At 32.9% G+C, this 24,013-nt stretch overlaps 1 protein-coding gene across 1 annotated transcript in view; it reads right to left on the bottom strand.

Annotated features, from left to right (window-relative positions):
• Positions 1 to 23,428, bottom strand: part of LOC143237645 (gelsolin, cytoplasmic-like) — a 43,056-nt gene extending 19,628 nt beyond the window's left edge. Inside the window, exons 1-9 of the mRNA XM_076477133.1 lie at positions 22,958 to 23,428; positions 15,952 to 16,026; positions 14,039 to 14,107; positions 12,443 to 12,576; positions 9,236 to 9,516; positions 4,297 to 4,438; positions 3,583 to 3,661; positions 3,008 to 3,106; positions 1,349 to 1,505 (exon numbers count right to left, since the gene is read on the bottom strand). Coding sequence (XP_076333248.1) covers positions 1,349 to 1,505; positions 3,008 to 3,106; positions 3,583 to 3,661; positions 4,297 to 4,438; positions 9,236 to 9,516; positions 12,443 to 12,576; positions 14,039 to 14,107; positions 15,952 to 16,026; positions 22,958 to 23,023 — 1,102 coding nt within the window. The 5' untranslated portion in view covers positions 23,024 to 23,428. The remainder of the gene's footprint in view (positions 1 to 1,348; positions 1,506 to 3,007; positions 3,107 to 3,582; positions 3,662 to 4,296; positions 4,439 to 9,235; positions 9,517 to 12,442; positions 12,577 to 14,038; positions 14,108 to 15,951; positions 16,027 to 22,957) is intronic.
• Between the last annotated feature and the right edge of the window lie 585 nt (positions 23,429 to 24,013).

Here is a 24,013-nt window from a genome sequence, read left to right as displayed (position 1 = left end):
CAGTCATCTTACCACTTCAAATCACTTTTTGCAGCCCCAGTGCTAATAAAGTGTGGAAAATGCTTTCCTTTTTAGCCATTACACATATTTAAAACAATCCAGTTCAAATTAAGAAAAACCGAGTTGGGTAGTTTTTGTTGTTTTATTTTTAATTTTTGAAATTGTTATAATTCACAATAATTTATCACATAGATAATTATAGAATATACAATAAAAAAACTAAAACAATATCTGTGCATGTTTCACTGAAACATGTACAGAGTTTTTAGTTTTTTGTTGCCTTTAGCTTTATACAGTAAATTATTGTGCATTTTAAAACGTTGGAGTCATCAAGTGGTTGTATTATATCCTTGCACAAGAAATGCCAGTGCCAATAGAATATATTAAGTTAAGGTTGATTAGCAAAGTTCAAAGTCGCCATAAGTGCAACGTTTAAGCTTTCATGCGAGGAATAATTCTTGTCCAAATTATTTAAGAAAATTATATATATATATATACATAACTGCATTTTTTTTTTTTTTCATATTTAATTATTAGTGTTAATAAAATTGTTAAAAGAAGGTCAATATGTACATTTAGTACTTTTTCTACGTATCTCTTCATTATATCACGTAAATCAAAATTCGAGAATAAGTTGAACAACTTCGTGAAAGACTATCCTACTTCAAGTCTAAGAGGAGTTGGTTACTTGTGCTATTAACTTTATTAATCAGTTACCTCTTAGCAGTCACTTAAAGTTTGTTTTTTATTGGAAGTCCATTCTTGTATTCGGCTTTATTTTTAGTCTAATTTTACAAAATGGGATATTTGCTAACATGGAGTCAAGAAATGACTGACAGTGCAATTTTCGGTTCCCTAAAAACAGCTTTCAGAGGATCATAACAAAATTAAAATTATATTAAAAGTAAAGTCTTCCAGATTTTAAAATAAGTCAATTTATATCCCTAAATATATTTATTCCAGCAAAGTATCTTAGAGTTATTTTATGATACCCCAACATTATAGCACCTTACATGTAACATAATATAAATTATCTTTTTTAGGGTTTTCTTGATCAGTTTTACCAGTTACAGGTCCAATAATAAAGACAGCCTACTAGCTATTTCTTTATACCTGTATTACACCGTTAAGCTGTATTGTGCCTTTTTTATTCCTGCATTACATCTTTTTGAATACTTATATAATTCTTCAATCTGTATCATAGCTTTTTCATACATGTATCACACTTTTATATCTGTATTATATCTCTTTACACTTGTATTACACCCTTTTTATGCCTGTATTGGTATCTGCATTACACTCCAGTACACAATGTTCATTCTTCTAAACGAGCCCATACGTGACCCACCAGCTATCTCCTCAGGTTTGTAAACACGGCCGAGTCCAACCTGATCTTCTGGTTCTTTCCAGGAGGCAAAAAACTGTTTAAACATGGGTGGTTCTCCTCCTTCAATGACTCGTGTAATTGACACCCATTTCGGATAGTTACGGTAATCTATGTATTTCTGAAATGGGAAGAAATTTCATTAAAAATTATAGTAACAATGCGTTCAAACTCTGTCATATTTCTTATAGTTAGATAAACTTGTTCAATCTCACTTGTAAAGAAAAATGTATAATATTTATACTTAAGGCTACACTAATAACTTAATGCACATGTTTAGACTACAAGATATATATAAATTAAAGCAGGTGTCTTACAATGTGATTCAATCATGGCTTCTCTTCAAAGTAATGTATCTTTCCACATTGGCGTTACCAATAACGTTGAAAACAGAATATATTGTAATTGCTTCTTACTTCGTTCTATATAACATGAGTTGTCAATGTTATTCTTTATTTTATAAATTAAACAGTTATTGTACTTTATTTCCAGATTTTCATAAAGCTGTTATTCTATATATTATGTAAGCACATGAAATATTCGAATATTTTAGCAGCACATGAAACCAAAATCTTTTTCTTTGTTATGCACGTGAATTGTTGCATTAGTTTTTGTGAAAATATTGAAATCGTATTCATTATAAGCATTATTTTCGTTTCATAAATCCAGAGACAGTAGATGTAGTCTATATTCCGGAAGTTACATCGTCTACCGAAAGTTTTTCGCATTGGTTATAGCTAGAAATACTAATAAGATGAAACATAGAAAAACAATTGCAATTTGCAGGTGTAATTCTTTCACACAGTTGTGTTTTTACTTTATAACACAAACGAAACTAAAGTAAACGCGATTACTTATCTGGTTCGATAGTTGCGCATACACACACACGCAAACAGAACTGACCACAAAATTATCTCTCAAAACAAAGTTATGCGTTATTCATCCGCAATGTGAAATTAAAATTAAATGAAAATGTAGAAAATATTACAATCATAATTTTTAAAAGCCAAAACTAAACACATTAACATTAAAAAATACGCTGCATTTTTAAAAAAAGATCCTAGGGTGCAAGCTACAATGTGGGATTGTAAAGTGTATACTAGGTTTTGGAGCTGACTGCGGAAATACAACCCACACTGCGGTGGGGATACACCATCTATCAGTCTTGACCTCCAATTCGCTAGTCTCACATAAGAAATAGAAACAATCAGACTAGAAATTAGGAGAGCGAGATATGGGTACTCAAGTCCACAACGTCCCACATCTATATCACCCTCCACTGCCTGCAGACAGCTGTGGGAAGGTGACTGTATATATGAGATGATAGGCTTACCTAGAGTTACAGCACAGTAGTTTGTGTAGAAACACATAATGTACCCCAAAATAAGTTCATACAAATAAATTACGCACGAAATAAATGCCACCTTTAAAGAATCGTGCTTTTGCAGTATTCTAAGTAGGAGTTAATAAATACGCGTTGCCTATTTATAAGCAAGCTAATTTATGTAAACTAGTATGTAGAGTTGTTATTGAAGAAATACATTAACAAATCACAAATACAGTTTTCAATCGAGGGAGATTATATTTTTACATACTTTGTCATCACATTAAATCTTCACTCACCTCAGCTATTTTCATGGACTCTTTTCTCTCTCTTTGGCTAGCACCTTTTCCAACCCAGACAAACAGATTACTAACACCACTATCCAAGATGAAGCATTGCTGAATGGAAAAACACATACATATTTAATTTAATAAAAATACTGTTATTTTTATCATTATTAATTGTAGACCTCATAATCTACTATGTCAGAATAGGTTTAGTTAAGTATTATCAAAGTGAAATTTTCAAGCCCATTTCCATACTTCACTCTAAATATTTTGCAATATAAAATACTGTATATAAGATTTTTTAAATCAAACAACTATAAAACAGTTAATTTATTTTTAAAAAATAGGGTGGTGCTATTATGTTTTCTATTGTGGCGTCTTATATGGTGCGTAACTACTTATTCCTAAGAAAAATACTAAAGATCGAGCACTGTTCTGAATGAGCATTTGAGTTTAAAAAACATTACAAAAACAGTATTTTTAACCCAGTAAGACAAATAATTTTGTAAATGAACTTCCTTCATTTAGGAAGTACTTTTATGTGATATAACAAATATATAATTATAAATAAAATAAAGATACATTACATTAGTATCCAAGTATTTTTGTTTTAAAGGTTTTTCAGCAATTCGTTCCACTTTCAGTGGTCCTTCATCATCAGAGACCCTAAGAAATTAATAAATATATAACAATGCAAGCCAGTATTTTTTGTAACACTTAATATTCCAATTAATATACATATAAAATGTCAGAAACAATAATTTTAACTATAAAAAAGTCAAACAATTTTATTTTAAAGTGAATGTACTGGTATTTAATTTTATTAAATCATTTTTTATAGATACGAAATTTCTTAGAGAATGAGTCATTTTTTCGGATAAAAATAAAAATTAATTATTCGTAAAATAATCACGTGCAGTAACTACACATTTTTATTTATAATGTTTCCTCAAATGTTACGTCACAGGTTTTGCATTCTGATGTATCCATTTTTATTTTTATTCTGATTATATAATATATATGTTTATAACAGTTCAACACTTTCCTGGGAAGTAGCTTTGATTTGAAAAAAAAAATTATTACATCACTTACTTCACGACCAAGCATAAAATAGTTTTGATGTTAGAACAATAAACCCTTTTGCCTTTAGGTTTATGTAAATCTTACCAAACTAGGCCGAGTGTCAGTATTAAAAAGCAGAATTAACGCGCTTCAATGGTTTGCTAAATCATGTCATTATTAATAAATGAAACGTGAGCCATGCGTTCTGCAAATAGCAGTTAAGTAAGAAATGACATTACTTGTACAATGTTACGGCCGTTTCTTTTGTACGTTCATGTTCAAGGTCGTCACCCCCCTCAGAAGCTTCTTTTACATCACTCTCAGAGCCGCTGCCTAACTCTTCGAAGAACTTTTGGAAGTCAGAAGGGCTGCTGTGTTCATCTATAATATGATACGAGTTAACTATAAGTACTCAAGTTCTACGTTGTTTAGAGCTAACAGCTTAACAACGTAAATAAAATACACAGAACCATCGCATAAACTGCATTTATTTATAACTGCTAAAAGTTCAGTACTAAAAATAATTTCGATATGTATTTTAAAGTAGAAAGTAATTATACAGTCAATACTTGTCACGATGTTTATGTATTTTTCTGATGAACTATCTATGTGTTGAACATTATGCAATATACAGACACGCGCTAAGAATGTGGTTTCAAACAGTAATTATTATGAACCACGATAGGAATTGTAGAAACTTCTAATAGAACGTTAGGGCAAAAAGCATAATTCAATTAAACAGTAAAAATTCAGTTCAAACAACACTTTAAAACCTTTACTATTGACCACTAAGGCTGTACACATACAAAATGCACAAAAAGCACATGTGTTAAAGTTACAAGGAAAAGAAAATTCGCTCAAAACGGCCTGTTTGTAATTCTTCGTACCATTATTATTCTCTTGTCAGCTTACAACAAACACGGTTTGTACATTGCAACCAAACCTTTTGTAGAACACTCAAATAAAGTACTGCAAAAGGTATTAGTGGTATTGAAATGTCTGTTTATTCTATATTTTACTTAAGCTAAAACACATAATGATTCTAATGCAGACGATGTTTCGATATCCTTTAAAGTTAGCTTTCTTATAAACATCCTATGTTTCTTTAATAACTTGCTTACAGGGTGAATTACCAGCTAATAATAGATTAACATTAGATGAATATAACATGTACATACTCAATGCTTTGTATACTATATATTCGGTGCTTTTAGGGAGAACGCCCTATATTATGTATAAAATGAAGACGGAAAAAAACAATTGATACATAAAATATTGAAGTTTATTGCACACGTTCATAGAATAACTACCTTTTAAAGACATTATTTAGACCTATATGTTTGATTTTAAAATGCTTTTTTCTATAGGTAAAATTTCTTTTCGCGTTTAGTGAGAGTTGTGTCTTGTATAGAGATAATTTAATTTCATAGAAACTGTATTCTCAAATATATCTCTATGACAATCTCCAGCTACTGCTTAACATTTTACATCTGAAACTAATACAATCAACTAGTCAATAACTACAGCAAATCATCATGAATTGTATCAGCTAACTACCAGCTATATTTATTATCATTATGTTGTATAAAATTACCTACCATATCAAGTAATCTTTTCTTCATATTTGAGCATAAAAAAGCTGTAAACAGGTGTTGTAAACAAGTTATGAAGCAAAGCTGAATATTCTGTACACACTGTTTATTCAAACTACAAATCCCTGTTTTGACTCCACCTAATGTAATTCTAGGTAATAGCATGAAGCCAAAATAAGGGTTGTAGTCTAAGTAAATAATGTCCACATTATCTTCAGCTTTGTTTCTTTACTTTTTTATGATCCCTAGTTGCATAATTTTTAAATTCCCATTTTTTTTATTTTATTGTATATTTAAACAAACATAATTTTAGTTGAGATTTTAATGTTGGAAAACACACAAAATTAGTACTTTTATATATCTAAACAATCAATTGTGATATAATTCCTACAAGTCTGTGTTTGAAGAATACAATTTATGCTGTTGTAATATAAACTTTTATTAATATACAACTTAAACTGTTTCACAACGAAGACTTACCCTCGGTCTTATGTGTAATAATTCCTTTTTGCATTTCCTGTATAAGTAGCATTTTTAATGAGACACGATGATCGCTCTAATAACTGGATTTAAAATGTTAAATATGCCATCTTCCTTTATGAATGGACTTCTTAACAAATCAAGCTATCAAATTCCTCTTCTGTTACAAATAAGGAACGTTTTCAGGCCTGATCTTAGAGTAATGACAATTTATATCAGTGTTCATATTAACTTCGGATGTTCTCCGACTCAATACTGCTAAGAGTACATAGCAGCACCCTCTTAGGTAGTGGCTGAATATATCATCAAACTCCAGAATACATTAGCGACCACTCCACGTGGAAGTGCCCGTTGTACAGCTAGCCTACGTTTACCTTTAAAATTCATTAAACTACTACTCCATTAACAATGATAATTAGAAGTGTGCACCTAATAAATGTTTCTCCCCTGGTGCTGCACCCCAGCTCTGAAGTGCAAAATGCTGAGTAATGGTAGCCTCAATCTCAGTCTTGGTAGTTGTTTTGGTTTTAAGGCTTTAAAGCCTCTTCAAGACCTGATAGACAACTAAAGGCGCTCATAATCGGTTATTTCCCTTCGCCCAGCTCGAATATTTGGTAATTTTTAAAGTGGAAAAGTTTAGAATAGTGATATTTGTTAAGATATCGAGAGGATTCTTGATGTGATATAACGTCTAAACTCAAGACTGCCTCGAATAGCGTGATAAGAGACAATAAACAGGAAAGAGAGATAGAAAATTGCACGGTATGTGAGGCTGTCTTTTTAAAGTCTCCAAGTTGCTTAACAGAAAGCTTCACAGTTTACAACATTAAAATTTTGGATTCAATCCGTGCATTTGACACGGAGCAGGATATTCCTTAGATAGCTTTGCGGTAAGGCAGATATTCTTCACTTATTGTTTGTTTGTTTGTTGTTGTTGTTTTCGACGAAAATAGGCAATCCTTCTGATTACAGAAGAGAAATAATATAGGTATTAACTCATTTACATTACTTACTGAGAACAAATGATTTTAATACATCGTTTTAATTCATGATTTTTGAGAATGTACGAAATGATTAACAAAGATACACATATATATATATATATAATACTATTATGCATGTGTTATAAATAAAACAAGGTTTAAGTTAAGCCGTAAGAAACTGAAAATGATACTTTGAAGAAGAAGGCGTTTTCATCTCCTTCCTTCCTGTTAGTCGGTTTATCAGCCTTAACTCATCGTTGTTCAACAGGATTTCCTTAACATAACATGTGTATCTACTACCGATAAATTCCACAGTCCGTGCTTGAAAACTAAGTTTTCTTCGGATTGTTCTCTTTGAATATTAAATATTTCTCTTGGATTGATTAAATAGGGCACTCATCCCAACATTCTCACTGTAGATGAACTAATTTTATTAATTATCTTAACATTCTCATTCAAAATTTACTCATTGTATTGACTCTCATTAAACTTATTAATACACACACCGCTAGAAATCAGGTTTATATAACCGTGGTTGGCACAGTATAGACAGGCCATTGTGTAACTTTGTGCTTAATTACAAACAAACAAGCTAAAGGCAGGCCACAAAGTTTTAGCAGACTATTGGGTTCCAAGAGTTATGCGTTATCCTTTTACCATAATATATAAATATTAAAGACTTTTTAGATATTTTCTAAAATAAAATCCATGGAAATACTATTTATTCTTACAAGGTGCTAAGTTCCTTATCCTTTTGTTTTAATGCAATTTGCAAGTATTAAGTAAATTGATGGTTTTAAAAGAAAAAATACTCAAACTAAACTGTCCTTGAGCAACAACATCACACAAAAACAAAGAGTTTTTGCACGTCACGAATCGTTGCTAAAAGTAGAAAAACTAAAGGCGTCTTAAGACCAAAATGTGTCAAATCTGTCTCATTTCAGGCCTGCCCCCCTACTGTTCAAGCCACATCTGTTATTCACATAATACATTTGCTCGTTTCAGTCGGCGTGTCAACTCACACACGTATGTATATGTTTATTAACACGTAATAGCTGGAATTACGATACAATAGCCAATCATGTCCATTCAGCACAAGAAAAATAAATAAATCTGATTTTCGTAAATGGCGAATGAATACTAATTTTAGTTAATTCAAAAATATCTGAGTCATTTTAATGTTTCTTCAATTTCGTTTTTGATGAATATTCTCATACGTAGCATTTGTCTTTTATCATCCGAAGTGACACAAATATTAGGTATAACAAATTACTTCTAAAGTCTGATAGTCTTAACTGTTAAGCTATTGTACCAACCACAAGATTAATTATTTTTCTCCTTTCGTAGTGCCTCGTAATCTGAGGGTCGCGGGTTCGAATCACCGTCATTGGTCAGATATATCGATTCTACTTGTAACCTTAGAGTCTTTGGTAAACCGTAATTATTTTTACTTGTTTTTTTTTTATTTTGCGCAATGCTACTCCAGGGCTATCTGCGTTAGCCGTCCTTAATTTAGCAGTGTAAGACTAGAGGGAAGAGAACTAGTCATCATCACCCACCGCCAACTCTTGGGTTTCTCTTTTACCAACGAATAGTGGGATTGACCGTCACGTTATAACGCCTCCAGTGATGAAAGATTGAGCATGTTTGGTACGACGGGGATGTGAATCCGCGACCCTCAGATTACGAGTCGAACGCTTTAATCCACCTGGCCATGCCGGGCCAATTTTTAATTATTCTGATAACAATTAAGTCATTATTCGAACACAATAATTCTATTTAAAGTCAAAGAAAAGTTGAATTATTGAACGAATCCACTAATTGTATACAATTTTGTAAAGTTTAGTTCCAAAGAAAATTGAGACCTTTCATATAATTTTCTCTATGTGTTTACCCTAAATCCTTCTTCCCTATTTGACCAGACTTTTGGGACAAGAATCGACTTTAGATCTTGCTAGAAGTCTTTCAGTCTTTTCTTTATATTTACAATAATTTTATATCATTAATATAAACCAAACTAACCACTATACTATACTATAACAAGGTTATAGTGTTTAGTTCAAGTAATACTTATAATTTATACAATTTACTGCACTGAAATAATTAAAACAATTTTTCTCTACCAACAAGATGAATATTGCTTCGACCTCCATGTATATCGTCACGAATTCCATTAGCTGCCTGCACAGCCTTAATCCTCTCCATATGACGACTCTGTTGTCCAACCCATACGTAAATGTCAGAACCACAGTCCAGGATGAAGCAATCCCCTTTGTTCATGGAGTTGGCATTCATCGGAACTTGGAATACACGAACGTTATGGCGACCTTTAACTTGCAATAAGCGTTTAACAACCTTGCCTTCCACATGTCGGAAACCTGAGACAACTCCTCCCTCAAGGTATCTGCAGAAAGACTATTAAATTAATAACGGGGCATGGTATGCATTTTACCTCTTAGCTTTGGATTCAAAATACAAGAAGTGATTATTCCATTTTTTCATTAAGAATTTTCGCGTAAAGTTACACGGCAAATTGTATCTACTAGCTGTAAATAATTTTGAAGCGAAAGACTAGAGGGAATGCAGTTAGCCAAGATCACCGACCGCCAGCTCTTAAGCCACTCTTATGGTTGAATAGTAGTTTAATAATTAAATTTTACCGTCCTCTTAATACATACCCACAGTACAAAATATGTTTTAGCGGCATGAAACCGCGAAAATCAACCCTCGGATTCACAGTCTAGGATCGTTAACCCAACCCAGAAGTAGTTGTGACGTATGTTTTGTTTCAAATGTGTGATAGTTTGTTTCGTAGATATGATTTCAACGTAAAATAAAATTGTCAAGAACTGTGACTGATATTATTAGCATTTCGTGTTTCTACATATATTTCAAACTTTTTCTTTTGCAAATATACGTTAGAACAGTTCAGTTTTCTTGAATGGTAAATGTTAATATGAGAACGTTTTAACTCACACAAAGCAACTGTACTTATGCACTTATTCATATGGTATATAATTAGTTTGATATGAAATCTAAAATAATGTATGAATCCTTTGCCTGAATAGTTTGTTTGTTTTTTGCTTTCCTTCGGTTCAACATCATAACAATTCATTTAATCCAGTATTTTGTTTCTTTGTATAATTTTTCTCAAGGGTATTCAAGGGTTGTCTGCGTCAGTCATTCCTAATTTTCAAATGATAGGCTAGATATAAGATACCAAGCCAACACCACCCACAGTAAACTTTTAAGCTATCCTCTATCAATAAATAGTGGAATCATCATCACATTATAACGTCCTCACACTGAAAGGCGAACATTTTCAGTGACGGGATCTGATCCCGCGACGGAGCAGATTGTGAGTTCAAAGCCCTAACCATCAGGTCATGGCATACTCAATCCAATATTCTGACTCGGTTTATCCAAATAAAAACGTAAATGGAAACGAAAAAATGACCTAAGGATAAAAAAGCAGTAACATAAGAGTAACAGGGTAGTTTACAAAATGAAATTGTGACAAAAATCACAATAATAACGAATCTAATGAAGTAAAGTGACGAGTTACCAATAGTAAGGTAAACATATTAGGTTTATAATAAGTTTAAAAAAACTCGGTGTAGTATAATACCAAAAACAACAAATATATATACAATATTGTGCAAAAGTTTTAGGAGAAAATGTACAAAACTGGATTTTAGGCTACTTTCAAAGAACAATGGAAGGTAGACCACAGGTGGGACATCAAAATGTTATTAATCTACATACGTAGTACCACAGAAACTCAGTAGAAGTGTTTGACTTCAGCAAAAGTTAATATTTTGTATTTCCCTCTTTTGCTTTAATAACTGCAGGCAGTTTTTCAGACATTGTTGTAACAATTAATGAATGTGCTCTTTGGGATTTTACTCCAAATATCTCTAATATACTCCCATGAAGTTTCTTTGGAAGTAACGTTTGATTCATCAAGTTTTTTATTTATTAAATCTGAGATATGCTTGATTTATTAAATCTGAGATATGCTTGATTTATTAACTCTGATATATGCTTGATTTATTAAATCTGAGATATGTTCAGTTGGGTTTGAGATCGGAGCTATGTAGGAGCCATTGCATCATTTGAATCACTCCAGCAGCTTCTTTCTTAGCTAAATGATTTTTGCATAGGTTGAATGAGACTATGCAGTCATTATCTCCTTTGTAGTAAGATACTTTACCAGTAATACACAAAAACTGGATGTACCATAACGGATCAGTATCTGATGGTAATTGTGCTAGTCCATCATTCCATCAGCTCCAGCAGTAAAACACTTCCAAACCATCATACTATCTCCCCTTTACTTCATGGTAGCTGCCATACGTTGGGGTAGGTATCTTTCACCTTTGTCTCTCTGGGCGTACAACCTACGTTTCGAATCAAATATTTCAAACCTGGAATTATCCATCCCTAACATCCCTTTACAATTATTAACAGTTTAATTTTGTACTCTTTAGCAGATTTCAGTCTCTTGACCACATCTGGAGTAGTAAATTAGGAACTGGCGTGGTCTGGTGAATAAGACGTTCGACTTGCAGCCTGTGGACTGCGGGACCCAAATCCTCACTGAGCATACTCGCTCTTTCAGCTGTCTGAGCATTATAACTTAATGATTAATCCAGCTTTTGTTAATAAAAGAGTAGCTCATATGTTTATGGTGGGTGTTGGTGAGTAACTGAGCCCTCTAATTGATCGCTAAGTATGGCTAGTACAAACAGACTTAAAGAGTCGTTTTGTGTGAAATTCAACAAACATACAACAAGTACATCAAGTACTATAATATAGTTTTCACAAGGTAGGGGAGGAATAAACACCTATACATGTATAAATATAAAGGCAATATAAAACTCTTGTTAACATAATAATGAGCTGAATATTTCCAAACTCTAGACTCCCGATGTCTCAGCAATAAGCTTCAAAAAGGGCTTATAATGCTACGTTTTTGTGTACGATTCCTAGCTGAACTCAGTAGGTTTATGCATAATAACAAAACATAGAAATGAAACTCTAAATTTTCATGTTCATAAAAGGTTAAATGGTTAAACTTAAAAATAAACAATCTAATTTTATCTCAATTTGTTGGTTTCGCATAAATAAACTTTTTGAGCAAGAGTGGGTCAATACAGGAAGAGATGTACTTCCCTAGCTTTCTAACTTTCTTCTTATTTCAACTGAAAAAAATATTATTGATTAATTTTCAAGGTAATTTTTGTTAATCGTTTCTGAATCAATAGATGATACATTAATTTTATTTAGTATGAATCAAATATTCAAATGCTGTTTATCGGTTATGTTACCTTACGCCCTTTTTCTTAAAGTAAGAAAGGAACATTTTGGATTCGTGACCCTCGATCTCCCGATGCTGAACTGGAATACCCCCTAGAGAGTCATCGAGCTCCACGGATTTGATGGCAGCGACTCCAGCTTCATCCTAAAATACAACCGTTTTTAACACAGTAGGCAATTACTCAGACGTGTTAGATCGTTAATAATTACAACATACACAAGAAATGTTTAGTCACATTTATTTGGAATATCAAACAAAATATGAATAATTACGAGCATAGTTATTTATTGTTCGGAGTAATGAGAATCTTGTTTCATACTTCTCATTTGTATTTATTTTCAAATACTCCTAATGCAGGTTTAATGAAAGTTTATTGAGAATTGAGGATCTAAAGTTCGCACCAAAGGTTTACTGTCAATAGATGCAAACATTATGACGATCTCTAGAAGGTCTGGTTTGGTTTGAATTTCGCGCAAAGTTGCACGAGAGCTAACTTAGCCGTCTTTAATTTAGCAATGAATGATTAGAGAGAAGACAGCCAGTCACCACTACCCACCGCCAACTCTTGGGCTACTCTTTTACCAACGAATAGTGGGATTAGCCGTCACATTATAACGTCTCACAGCTGAAAGGGCAAGCATGTTTTAGTTGGATGAAGATTCAAATCTGGGACCTTCAGCGAATCAAGCGTCCTAACCAGGTGATCATACCAGGCTCTCTGAAAGGATCCCATTACATTTGTAACCAGCTAAAACCTTGAAGATTTTTGCAGTTTATAAAGTATCATATAAATTTATTATTAAAATTGCTTCACATTACTCAATTTAATTCCTTGATCTAAAAAAACATATTGAGAAAATATCCAAAGTTAGCAACAAGCTTATAGAAAGCAAAGTACTCTGATTCCAAGTTACCAAGCTTTCTTCTGACAAAAACAGGAAGCGTGAGATAAAATAATTCCTTATATATACAGATGAAGTTTAAATAAGATATTTCAGAATCTCAGAAGTTATACATTTGTGCTAATCACGACATGAAATGAACGTTTTTGTTTGTTTGTTATTAAGCACAAAGCTACACAAAGAACTATCTATGCTATGCGCACCAGGGGTATTGAAACCGGTTTCTAGCAAGCATACCACTGTACCACTGAGGGAATGAAATGAAAGGGAAGGAAAACAAGTTATATGAAAAACAATAAGTTTGAAAATCACGAAATTGAAAACTAAGAATCAAAAATGTGTTTTGCTCTTTCTCTTTCTGGTTTTGTTATGATGCTGATGTCTGTTCTCTCTTCAAGAAGCTATTTTATCTAATCCGAGAATGGTAATAAATGCATTTGGAAAGAATTATCAATTAAGACTTGAAACTGGAAATGTAGAAATGTAAGACTACAGATACGTCTTTATTAAATTACAGGTAAACCATTATCTTCTAAAAGCACCTTACTAAACCAACAGGTAGTTGTGATATTTTATCAGACCACCCTCTGATTAAAAGAAAAAATGCAAATAACACATATGTCCCAATAACACAGGTTTAATATCAATTCACTGTTGATAATTATATGTGACTTTATTAAATTAAAACAAATCAAAATACTTACCTGTGACGTATTTTTACCTAACCAGAAATGAATATTCCACTCTAGGTTTCCACTTCGAAGACGTTTGGTCTGGAAGTAATACAAAATAATTTATAATAGTAAATATATACATATATATATGTGTGTATATGTAATTGCACTTGAAAACACATACAAAGTCATCTGTATGATTTTAGCTTTAAAAAGACGAAATTAAACTGTTTTCATTGAGTTATGTGTCACCCCATTAATGTCAGAAGTTGTTTATTAATGTGTCGTTGATGTCGTTCCTGTATGGTATTAGTGGTATGAAACATAATGAAATGAATGATTAGTATTACCCAATAGCACGTGTTGAAAATAATAATAAGCTAGTAGTTTAAACCCTCTTATAAAATAATTAATGATGTTATTACTTTAACCAGAGGCTTCGCTAGGTGCTTAAAAGATTCGTGGCTCGGACCCATAGACCCACGACTTTTCGACGTTTCAGTAGGATATTGGTTATAGTTTTCTATTCTCATTTTTTAAGATACCAACTGTGGATTCGGGGTATGCGACTTCTCTAACCTTAATACGATTAAGATACTACAAGAAATAAAAACATTATGGTGTTGGATAGCAAGTAAAGAAAGCCTTAGCTTACTTAAATTTTCCCACGTTTAAGTAGGTAATGATTTAAATGTGGTTACACATTTTAAACCTCTCTTTATGGATGTGAATGCATCGATGTAATTTGCTCGAAATCTGTGTCTCAATGCAACATCATTATTTGTATAATATTTTAGCATTGTATAACATTCGTAAAAAAATTTGAGGGGCAATAATGAAACAGAAAAGCAAAATAATAATAATAATTAGAATAATATTTGCAATCTCAATTTTCCATCTAAACGTAAATTGAATGGCTGGTTCAGAAATCCCAGAATTACGGTATAGCAGCCTTTAATTTTAAACTATTGATCAGAGGAAAGACAGCCAACCAGCCGCATCTACCATCACAAGAGCTTTGTTTGTATATTTAAACCAAATAATGTAACAGACCATTAATTTTATAACGATTCCATAGTTGAAAACGTAAAACGTGTTTAGTTGCATCGCGTCTCAAACCTGGCTCCTTCGATTCGCATCCTGACATCCCACCTACTAGTCCACGCCCGATCGTGATAATATTTAGAAAGTATGCTCCCATTATGAGTTTAAAACAAAAGCTAATACTATTTATTACAAACCAACTTGCTGCACGTATGAGTCAACTATTTTATGCTGTTGTTTGTTTTTGGACGAAAGTTATCTCACATATTTATTATCAAAATAATGATATTGTCAAATCCTTCTGCCTACAAATATTTTTAAAAAAATCAAAGTTATTAACACATTCTTCATACAATAATAATATACACTGTACACATGAATAAAGATCAAATATTCATGTAATCACATTATCATAACATTTAAAAAATAAAAAACACTGGCCCACTGAATTATCATGTTTGTACTCTAAAGCCTTTTGTATGTGGTAACAATTTAGAAATGATGCTGGAAATTCTCCTGGATTATCAAAAACAAGATCTGTTTGTTTGTTTGTTTTAAGTACGCGAGCTTGTAATCCCTAATATATAGTAACTTCGTCTATTTTATTCTTTGATATAACAGTATTAGGATTTGGTTCAAAATTTTCTATGCATAGCTGTCTTTAAATTTTAATTGATAAACAAGAGAGAAACCAATTGTTCAACAGCATCCTTTACTAACTCATAAACTACTCTCCTCTGACAGAATAATAGGATTGACTGTCACTCTTATAGCAAAAGTAGGGTCCAAAGTGTCGCAAACCATAAATCCTCGGACTAACAGTCAATACACACTGTCATAGACTGATGTATTTGTAAATTGTAGAATTTAAGCTACAAATTAGAGAGATAGATACTCACATGTAACAAAATATACGAATCTCCAGAGTAGAAATTTCCATATTCCTTGAGATCAACTGGGACAATCTGAAATTGCTATAACCAAAAATAATAATGTAACAATTATAAGACTGATAATAGATGCTGTCGTGTTAAATGTACATGTATGCATAACGTATTACACATAAAAAGTGTTAGGCTTCATCCCGGTTCCAAATATTAGTTTCAATAATGTTTAAATTATCATCGTCCAGAATTCAAACTCCTGGTCACAACTTTCAGCAGAGACCCTGTAACTTTTTCTCAGAACCTAAGCACTAAAAAAGTATATATAACTTAACAGTAACAATTATTTTCCTTTTTTTATTTTGGTTTGAAAACGTCAATGATATATACTTGAAATAAATTCACTTATTCGTATTTACAGAACATTTTATAGTATAGTATCTCTGACTGCCGTCTACTAGTTGACGTCTAAAATTGATATTGCATATGCGTTGTTGTTTTTGAATTACGCACAAATCTACATAAAGGGCTGTCTGTGCTCTGCCCACCACGGGTATCAAAACCCGGTTTTTAGCGTTGTAAGTCCTCAGACATACCGCTTAGCCACTGGGGGGCTTTGCACATGCGTAACAGTGTTAGAGTTTTTACTTGGGAATGAAGACTTCCCTCTCTCCTGGGGAGCTGCAGTTTTAAGCATGCCAAATGGTGTTGTCGCTTAGTAAATAATAATCTCAAAGAGAAGACCCACAGTAAAATATCTTGAGAATTAATTGTTGACAAACTATATAAAAGAAGATTAAGAGTTCGCTAATGTTTAATACAGAAAATGTTTGTGCAGAAAATATTTATATATATGAAAATAAAAATATCAATGATTTCACGATTTTCATACATATGTATATATATATATATATACACACACATATCTGGGAAATAAAATAATTTTGATACAACAAAATTAAATGTGTGTGTTTTCCTATAGCAAAGCCGCAGCGCGTTCTCTGCTAAGTCCACTGAGGGAATTGAACTCCTGATTTTAGTGGTGTAAATCCATAGACTTACCACTGTACTAGTGGGGGACAGAGAATTAACTACCAACACTTACAACTATAAAAATGAAATATATAAACAATCAACGGATAAAATAAACATTCAAATATAGGTACTGAAAAAATTATAACATTAATTATTTGAAAATTTTATGGCTCTTTAACTTAATATGTAAGAGTTTAATCTGCAAAAGAACATCCAATCATCTTTTTATGGTTTTATTTTAAAATCTGATTTTTGATTTTAGTTTTTATGAGCCAAATTATTTATCTTTTGACAGAATATAATAACACCCTTATTAAATTTCTCACCTACATTTAAACTAGTAAATCTTCATATGCATTATCACATCATATACTTTCACTTCTCCATATTTCTTCGTAATTAATCAAAAGTAACTTCATAAGTGCCAGAGACTCTGTACTTTTTGGATTCTGTTTATATTACTTAGATGTTATAACGCTTACCATCTATTCTATATTTGTAAAAAAAAAAATTGAATGGTAAATTTTCCTTTTTAGTAATGTGGTTCTAGGTCAAATAATGTTAAGGTGGGCAATAAGGTCTAAAGATGAAATGAATAAACGCCATATCCTCCAAATGAAAAGTTGCTAAACATACCCACCAATACTCCAATACTTACTACATGAGTTACAAAATCACTTGATACTGAATAGATAAATTTTGGATAAACTAAAATTAATTGATCTATTGAGCTTCAGATTTTAAAAAGTTTCGTTATTACAAAAAAAAATTAGTACCATTAATATGGTTCTAAGGTTTTTATAAAGTTGATATATCATAAAACAATACACACATCTAAATTAGGTTGAATTTATTGAAGTTTTATTCTTTGTAACGTCAATTAAAAAAAAAGGTTTCTTAACAATATTTACAGGGCTTAAGTTCATCACATTTGTTTTATAACATAATTCACACATTGTACGTCACATTGAATTTTAAAATGGAGCCATTGAAAAATTAAGATTCATTTACTTGTGCTTAAAAAACATACGTGTATCCCTGTTTCTTCTCAATATCGACTATTAACCTTAAATTATAGAAAACAATAAGTAGATAGTTAGTTGTATGTGTTTCAATTCAGTGATTTTAATTTACTAGAGTTTGTTTGTTTGCTTTTTAATTTCACGCAAAGCTACAGGAGGACTATCTGCACTAGCCATTCCTACTTTAGCAGTGTAAGACTGTAATAAAGGCAGATAGTCATCATCACCTACTGCCAAATGTTGGACTACTCTTTTAGCAATGAATAATTGGATTTACCGTCACATTTTAGCGCCCCCACGGCCGAAGGGGCGAGCATGCTTGGTGTGAGGGGGATTCGAACCCGCGACCCTCAGGTTACGACTCGAGTACCTTAACCACCTGGCCATACCGGGTCCTACTAGAGTTTAACTTACAACCTAATTTTACAGCTATAGTAACCCCATTATTTCTTATTAACATCAACATCACAATAGTAGAAAATCAAAGATTAATATCACGCTTCAAAGGAGCTTAGGTTGATATAATACTCTTAGACTAAACAATGCACCTGTGTACCTACATATTTTGTCAAAACAAGCGCAGTTGGTATTTCTCGTTGACGATAAATACCAATAATAACAAAAGGGAATACAGTGTATATCTACCTTAGAAGCGATAATTTTCTTTTTTCATGTCTTACGAATGGAGGAGTTTCGTTATTTTATAAATGTAACAGTGGATGAGTTGTTAGAAGATGTACTCAAAATAACTGAGAGTAACCTTAAACTTGAATTACGTCATTTTAAAATGTAGAGATTTCCATCCATAGACCTTTGGCCCAAGACCAATTTCGTCTGAGTTATTTTCTCTCACACTGCAGCGTGTACATCACGTCTTCCTGTCTCCTATTGTCATAGCGCAATTAAAATTTGAGTCTGTGAGATAATTATACGTAAACTGCTATTTTCTAACAGAACTATCAAAACGAAATAAAGGCCTATATATGTGCTAATATCCCCACACTTGTATCTTTACTTTATATAGCTCACATGCTGTAAACCGAACTCAATAAAAAGTGTAGCCTTAGTAAGCACTTGTTTCAAGGTTGTTATTATTTTTAAAAAATATGCCTTTCAAGGACTAGTTGGAACCAGTGGAAACCTTCTGTGATATAGTTTACATCCAGTTTAGCTATATATAACCAAACATTTGCTAAAAAAAAAATCTTTAAAACAGCTTTTCCAAACTATAATACAAGCTAACATTACTTTATTGGCTTTCCATTCTGGTGTATGTGTTTTTGATATATTAACACTTTTCGAATTAAATTACTGACACCTTTCTAGTGATATTCACTGCTTTACATGAAAAAGAAAAAAAAAAAACAAGTCTCAAGTCTATGTGTTTCGTAATTAAGATATATATATATACTCTATTCTTTGTCCCCCGCTAGGACAGCGGCAAGTCTTCGAACTTACAACCCTAAATTATGGGCTTGATTCCACTCGGTGGACCCAGCAGATAGCCTGATGTGGCTTTGATAAAAACACACACACACAAACTCTATTCTTTATTTTTCGTTACTTTAATGTACAGTGTTGATCAAAATGTTTAACGTACCTACCACTTACACTTGACTTGTTTCTTATTGTATTTTTGTTATAAAGATTATTTTCCGTTGTTAGCCAATTTTGTGGACTTAAGACTAACAGCTAATTAAATGTCTTAAGTTAGCTTAATCTTTAAAGATAATGTAGAGATCACGGCCAAATATACTGCAAACAGCAAGGGTATCAAATAGGTAAAACAATGCATTCCAATCTTTATAAATAAAAATATAAAAAATGTCTATCCATTTTCTTACAATTTCAGATATTCATGTCGTACATAGTGTTTTCACGTTTCAAAAATCGTGCATCTGATGTGAGTCTAACGTGCAAGCTCTCTCTATTTACTATAAATAAGGGACATGTAGTAGACTGTCACCGTGTCTATAAATACACTCCCAAAATAAGCCTAAGGCCCAAGCGCTGCATGGTCGACAGAATGTTTCGTTTCAAACATCAACTAGTTTTTATTGATTTATTTTATTTAAAACTATAATTGTTACAAATTAACGCCATCGTAATTTCAACAAAGCAACTTTTGTTATGAGGACGTATAAATATAAAACTGCATATTTTCAGCACCAAAGAATCAGCTACCAGTTTTTGGTGAATTTCTGAAGAGGTGAAACATAGGGATTTGCATAACCCTCGTTCATCAATAAAAATTTATTAATCATTGTCTGTTCACAGAACAGGCTCGGCATAAGTGGTTAAGGCACCCAGTCGTAATCTGGGGTTCGCAGGTTCCAATCCCTGTCACACCAAATATGCTCGCCCTTTCAGCCGGGGGGTGGGGGGTGGTAATTCGATGGTCAATTCCACTATTCGTTGGTAAAAGAGTAGCCCAAGAGTTGACGGAGGGTGATTATGACTAGCTTCCTTCCCTCTAGTCTTACACTTCTAAATTAGGCACGGATAGTGTAGATAGCCCTCGTGTAGCTATGCGCAAAATTAAAAAAAAAAAAGAAATTGTTCACAAAACTTTTTTCTAGCTACCAAGCGTATTACCCGTGACAATCAGCATACCTTATGCTCATCTAATAAAGCTTTGATTCATTGTTTGGTGTTTATTTGCGTAAAGCAACTAGGCTGTCTACGTCTGATAAAGTTAATCACTGTATGTTAACATATCGAACTGCCCATGTCGTTGTGATTAAATAGGACCAGCGACTGCGCAGAGAAAGTTCTTGTTGCTTGTGATTAGTACTGAAAAATTATCCAGTTTGTATTATTTTTTAAGCTCGTGTGCATATACGTAAAACTGAACCATTCCCATCGACAATTTGATGGCAAATATCAAACAGAAAATTATTTGCTCAATAGTCAGTAGCCAATGTTGGTTTTGAATTTCGCGCAAAGCTACCCGGGTGCTATCTGTGCGAGATGTCCCTAATTAATTTAGCAGTGTAAGACTAGAGGAAAGGCAGTTAGTCATCACCAACCACCGCCAACTCTTTTGCCAACGAACAGTGGAATTGAGCATGTTTGGTGTAATGGGGATTCAAACCCGCAGTACTCAGATTACGATATACGCACCCTAACCACCTGGACTCTATAGCCATTGAGATATATATATATATATATATATGTTAACTGTTGCGATAGATAAACATACTGATCAAAAACAGAAGTTCCTCATACTACAGTTTACACGATTATAAGGAAATAAAGATAAGCGATTCTTACATACAAACACGTTTCCCTTCTCTCTGTCTTCTCCGTTTTATGCAGATAATTCTGAACCCTTAAAAAATGACTGCCATTTTTTTTTAGTTTACTAAAAGTAAAACAATAACTTTACTGTAAATATGTACTTCATTTTTTTGTCTTTCAAAAACTCATCTCAACCATTACATGATAATCATCATTAATTTAACAAATTATATTCCAGGCAATAGTTTTATTCTTTGTTGTTTTTACCATCAGTTAACACTAATACCATTTTTGCTTTATTTTGGAAGTACAACTATACATGCTAACTACTTTTCTACTTTGTAATCGAGCGCCTAACATCTGCTAACCCGGCGCCTTTCTGTCCCGGCGTTGCTTTTAATTATACGTAACTAAAGCTTCTAACTGTCCACATTTTTTTCGTTACTTTTCCACGGTAAATGTATACTGCAACAACCCTGAAAACGTAATCGTTTGTTATGAATGGTGTATGTTATTATGCAATATTTTTAAACAAAAAATAATTAACTTATAGAAAATTCAACGATACTTCTTCACATGTATTTGTATTTGTTGAAATTAGACAGCAAACTTTATTGATACAGTAAGGACTTTTCTTAGGCCTTTGAAAAAGGAAGACATTTTGTCTGTGTGTTTATCCATTTATGTCCCATGCACATTGCCAGTAGTTGGCTTGTTTGTCTATTTTTTAATTTTGCGTAAACCTACGCAAGGGCTGTCTGCGCTAGCCGTCCCTAATTTAGCAGTGTAACACTAGAGGGAAGGCAGCTAGTCATCACCACCCACCGCCAACTCTTGGACTATTCTTTCACCAACGAATAGTGGGATTGGTCATAACATTATAACGCCCCCATGGCTGAAAGGGCAAGCATGTTTGGTGTGACGGGGATTCGAACCCGCGACCCTCAGATTACGAGTCAAACATCTTAACCACCTGGCCATGCCGAGCCACAGTAGTTGGTCACTATCCGACTTTCTTGAAGTAGAAAATACGAAGTTATCTGTATAACACTCTCCCCTGTAGTTTGTCATTAGAGGTTAAATATATTACACGGTGAATCTCTACTCGGGTCTGTATGGCTCTCACTAAATTTGCTTATTGATTTCGCAAATTGCCACAAAGTTGCAGCAGAGCTATAAATGATATCCTTCCCTAAACTTGTAGACTAGAGGGAAGGAGCTAGTCAACAAGACAAGAGAGGTGGCAACTAGTCAAGAGAACACACAATTAACACTTGGGCTATTATAATTGATTTAGTGAACTGTGCACCCACAGAACCGAGGCGAAGTATGTTTTAGAGGCAACGAGACGCGTGCTGTGTAGCCTCGAATTCACAGTCTGATATGATTCACATTAAGTTATTTTCTGTCAATCCTCTTCCTAATTTGTACTCTTAATGCTATTTATTTGCCATAATGAACGACGTTAATTATTTTAAACCCCTTGTTTCACTATTGTTTTTTCTTGAAACCCAAAAACAAAGCAAGATCCCATTAAAATTATAAAAATGTATTATGCTACCTTTAACTGTAAAATGTACGTAATTTGTGGAAACTTTAGATGTCAAATTATGCTTTAACGTCATTCACCGAATTACAAGATATATTCTTTCAAATAAAGTTCTCTTATATTTAATCTTATACAAACTGATAAATGAATATCTCAATATTTACATCTTAGTTACCTCTACTCTCCAGATCAGAATACCAGGTTCCCGACCTACTCCCTCAAATACTGGGTCCACAACCATTTTCTGATTTTAGTGTCTAAGAAAGCACGCTGTATTGCTACGACTTTTGTTTGCCCGAGAAAATGGACTTCTGTTTCCCAACTTACAAGACACAGAGAGAGTGACACAAAATAAAGAGAGCTAACGTTGCGGGATGTTTACTGCGTGACGAGACGAGCTCTGGAACGACGGGCTCCCCAAACTTGGAGTTTAAGTACGATTCGTATGAAATAAAATTCTGTTGCTATCAGTTAACCGGAAACATATGTTGGCACCAAAAAATTTATCTTCATCGTATATACGCACGATATTTAAAATGAATTATAAACTATTTGTAAAAATGAAAAGTTATAGTGTTTTATAACCAAGATACGTTCATTTCTCAGCAACAAAATCTCATTCATCAACTAAAAAAAAAAAAGTTAACAAGCTATTCAACTGTTTCGTTTGTTTGAATTTCGCGCAAAACTACACGAGGGTTATCTGCGCTAGCCATCCATAATTTAGCAGTATAAGGCTAGAAGGAAGGCAGCTAGTCATCGCCACCCACCGCCAACTCTTGGGCTTCTCTTTTATCAATGAATGGTGGGATTGACCGTTTCGTTATAGCTCCCCACGACTGAAAGGTCGGAAATGTAAAAAAACTAACCAAATTACATCAAAAGAACTGCTGAAAGTTATTGTTAAGCACATCTTGTACCTCCAAAACTGAAATATTTTCACTTTCTTAAACCTAGAATTATAGATGGATTCAGTGGGACTTATTTGCTTCGTATTAAAATATTTATTCACCAAATTGCTTGTGATTCCATGACTTTGATGGATGCAAGGCTCCTTTTAACATTCGAGTGACAAAAAATTAAAAGAAAATATCATTAATATTACAGTTAATCCTACTTATTACTGTTCAAGTAACAACTAGTTTTACATAGAAAATGAGCGATTTCACTATATTTCTGGTCAATTTTTTACTCTAATTATTGGAACAGGCAAAAACATAAAATTATTTTA

The sequence above is a fragment of the Tachypleus tridentatus genome, chromosome 13, assembly GCF_004210375.1.
Source record: "Tachypleus tridentatus isolate NWPU-2018 chromosome 13, ASM421037v1, whole genome shotgun sequence".
Lineage (NCBI taxonomy): Eukaryota > Metazoa > Arthropoda > Merostomata > Xiphosura > Limulidae > Tachypleus > Tachypleus tridentatus.
This window is presented reverse-complemented; position numbering and strand designations above follow the sequence as displayed.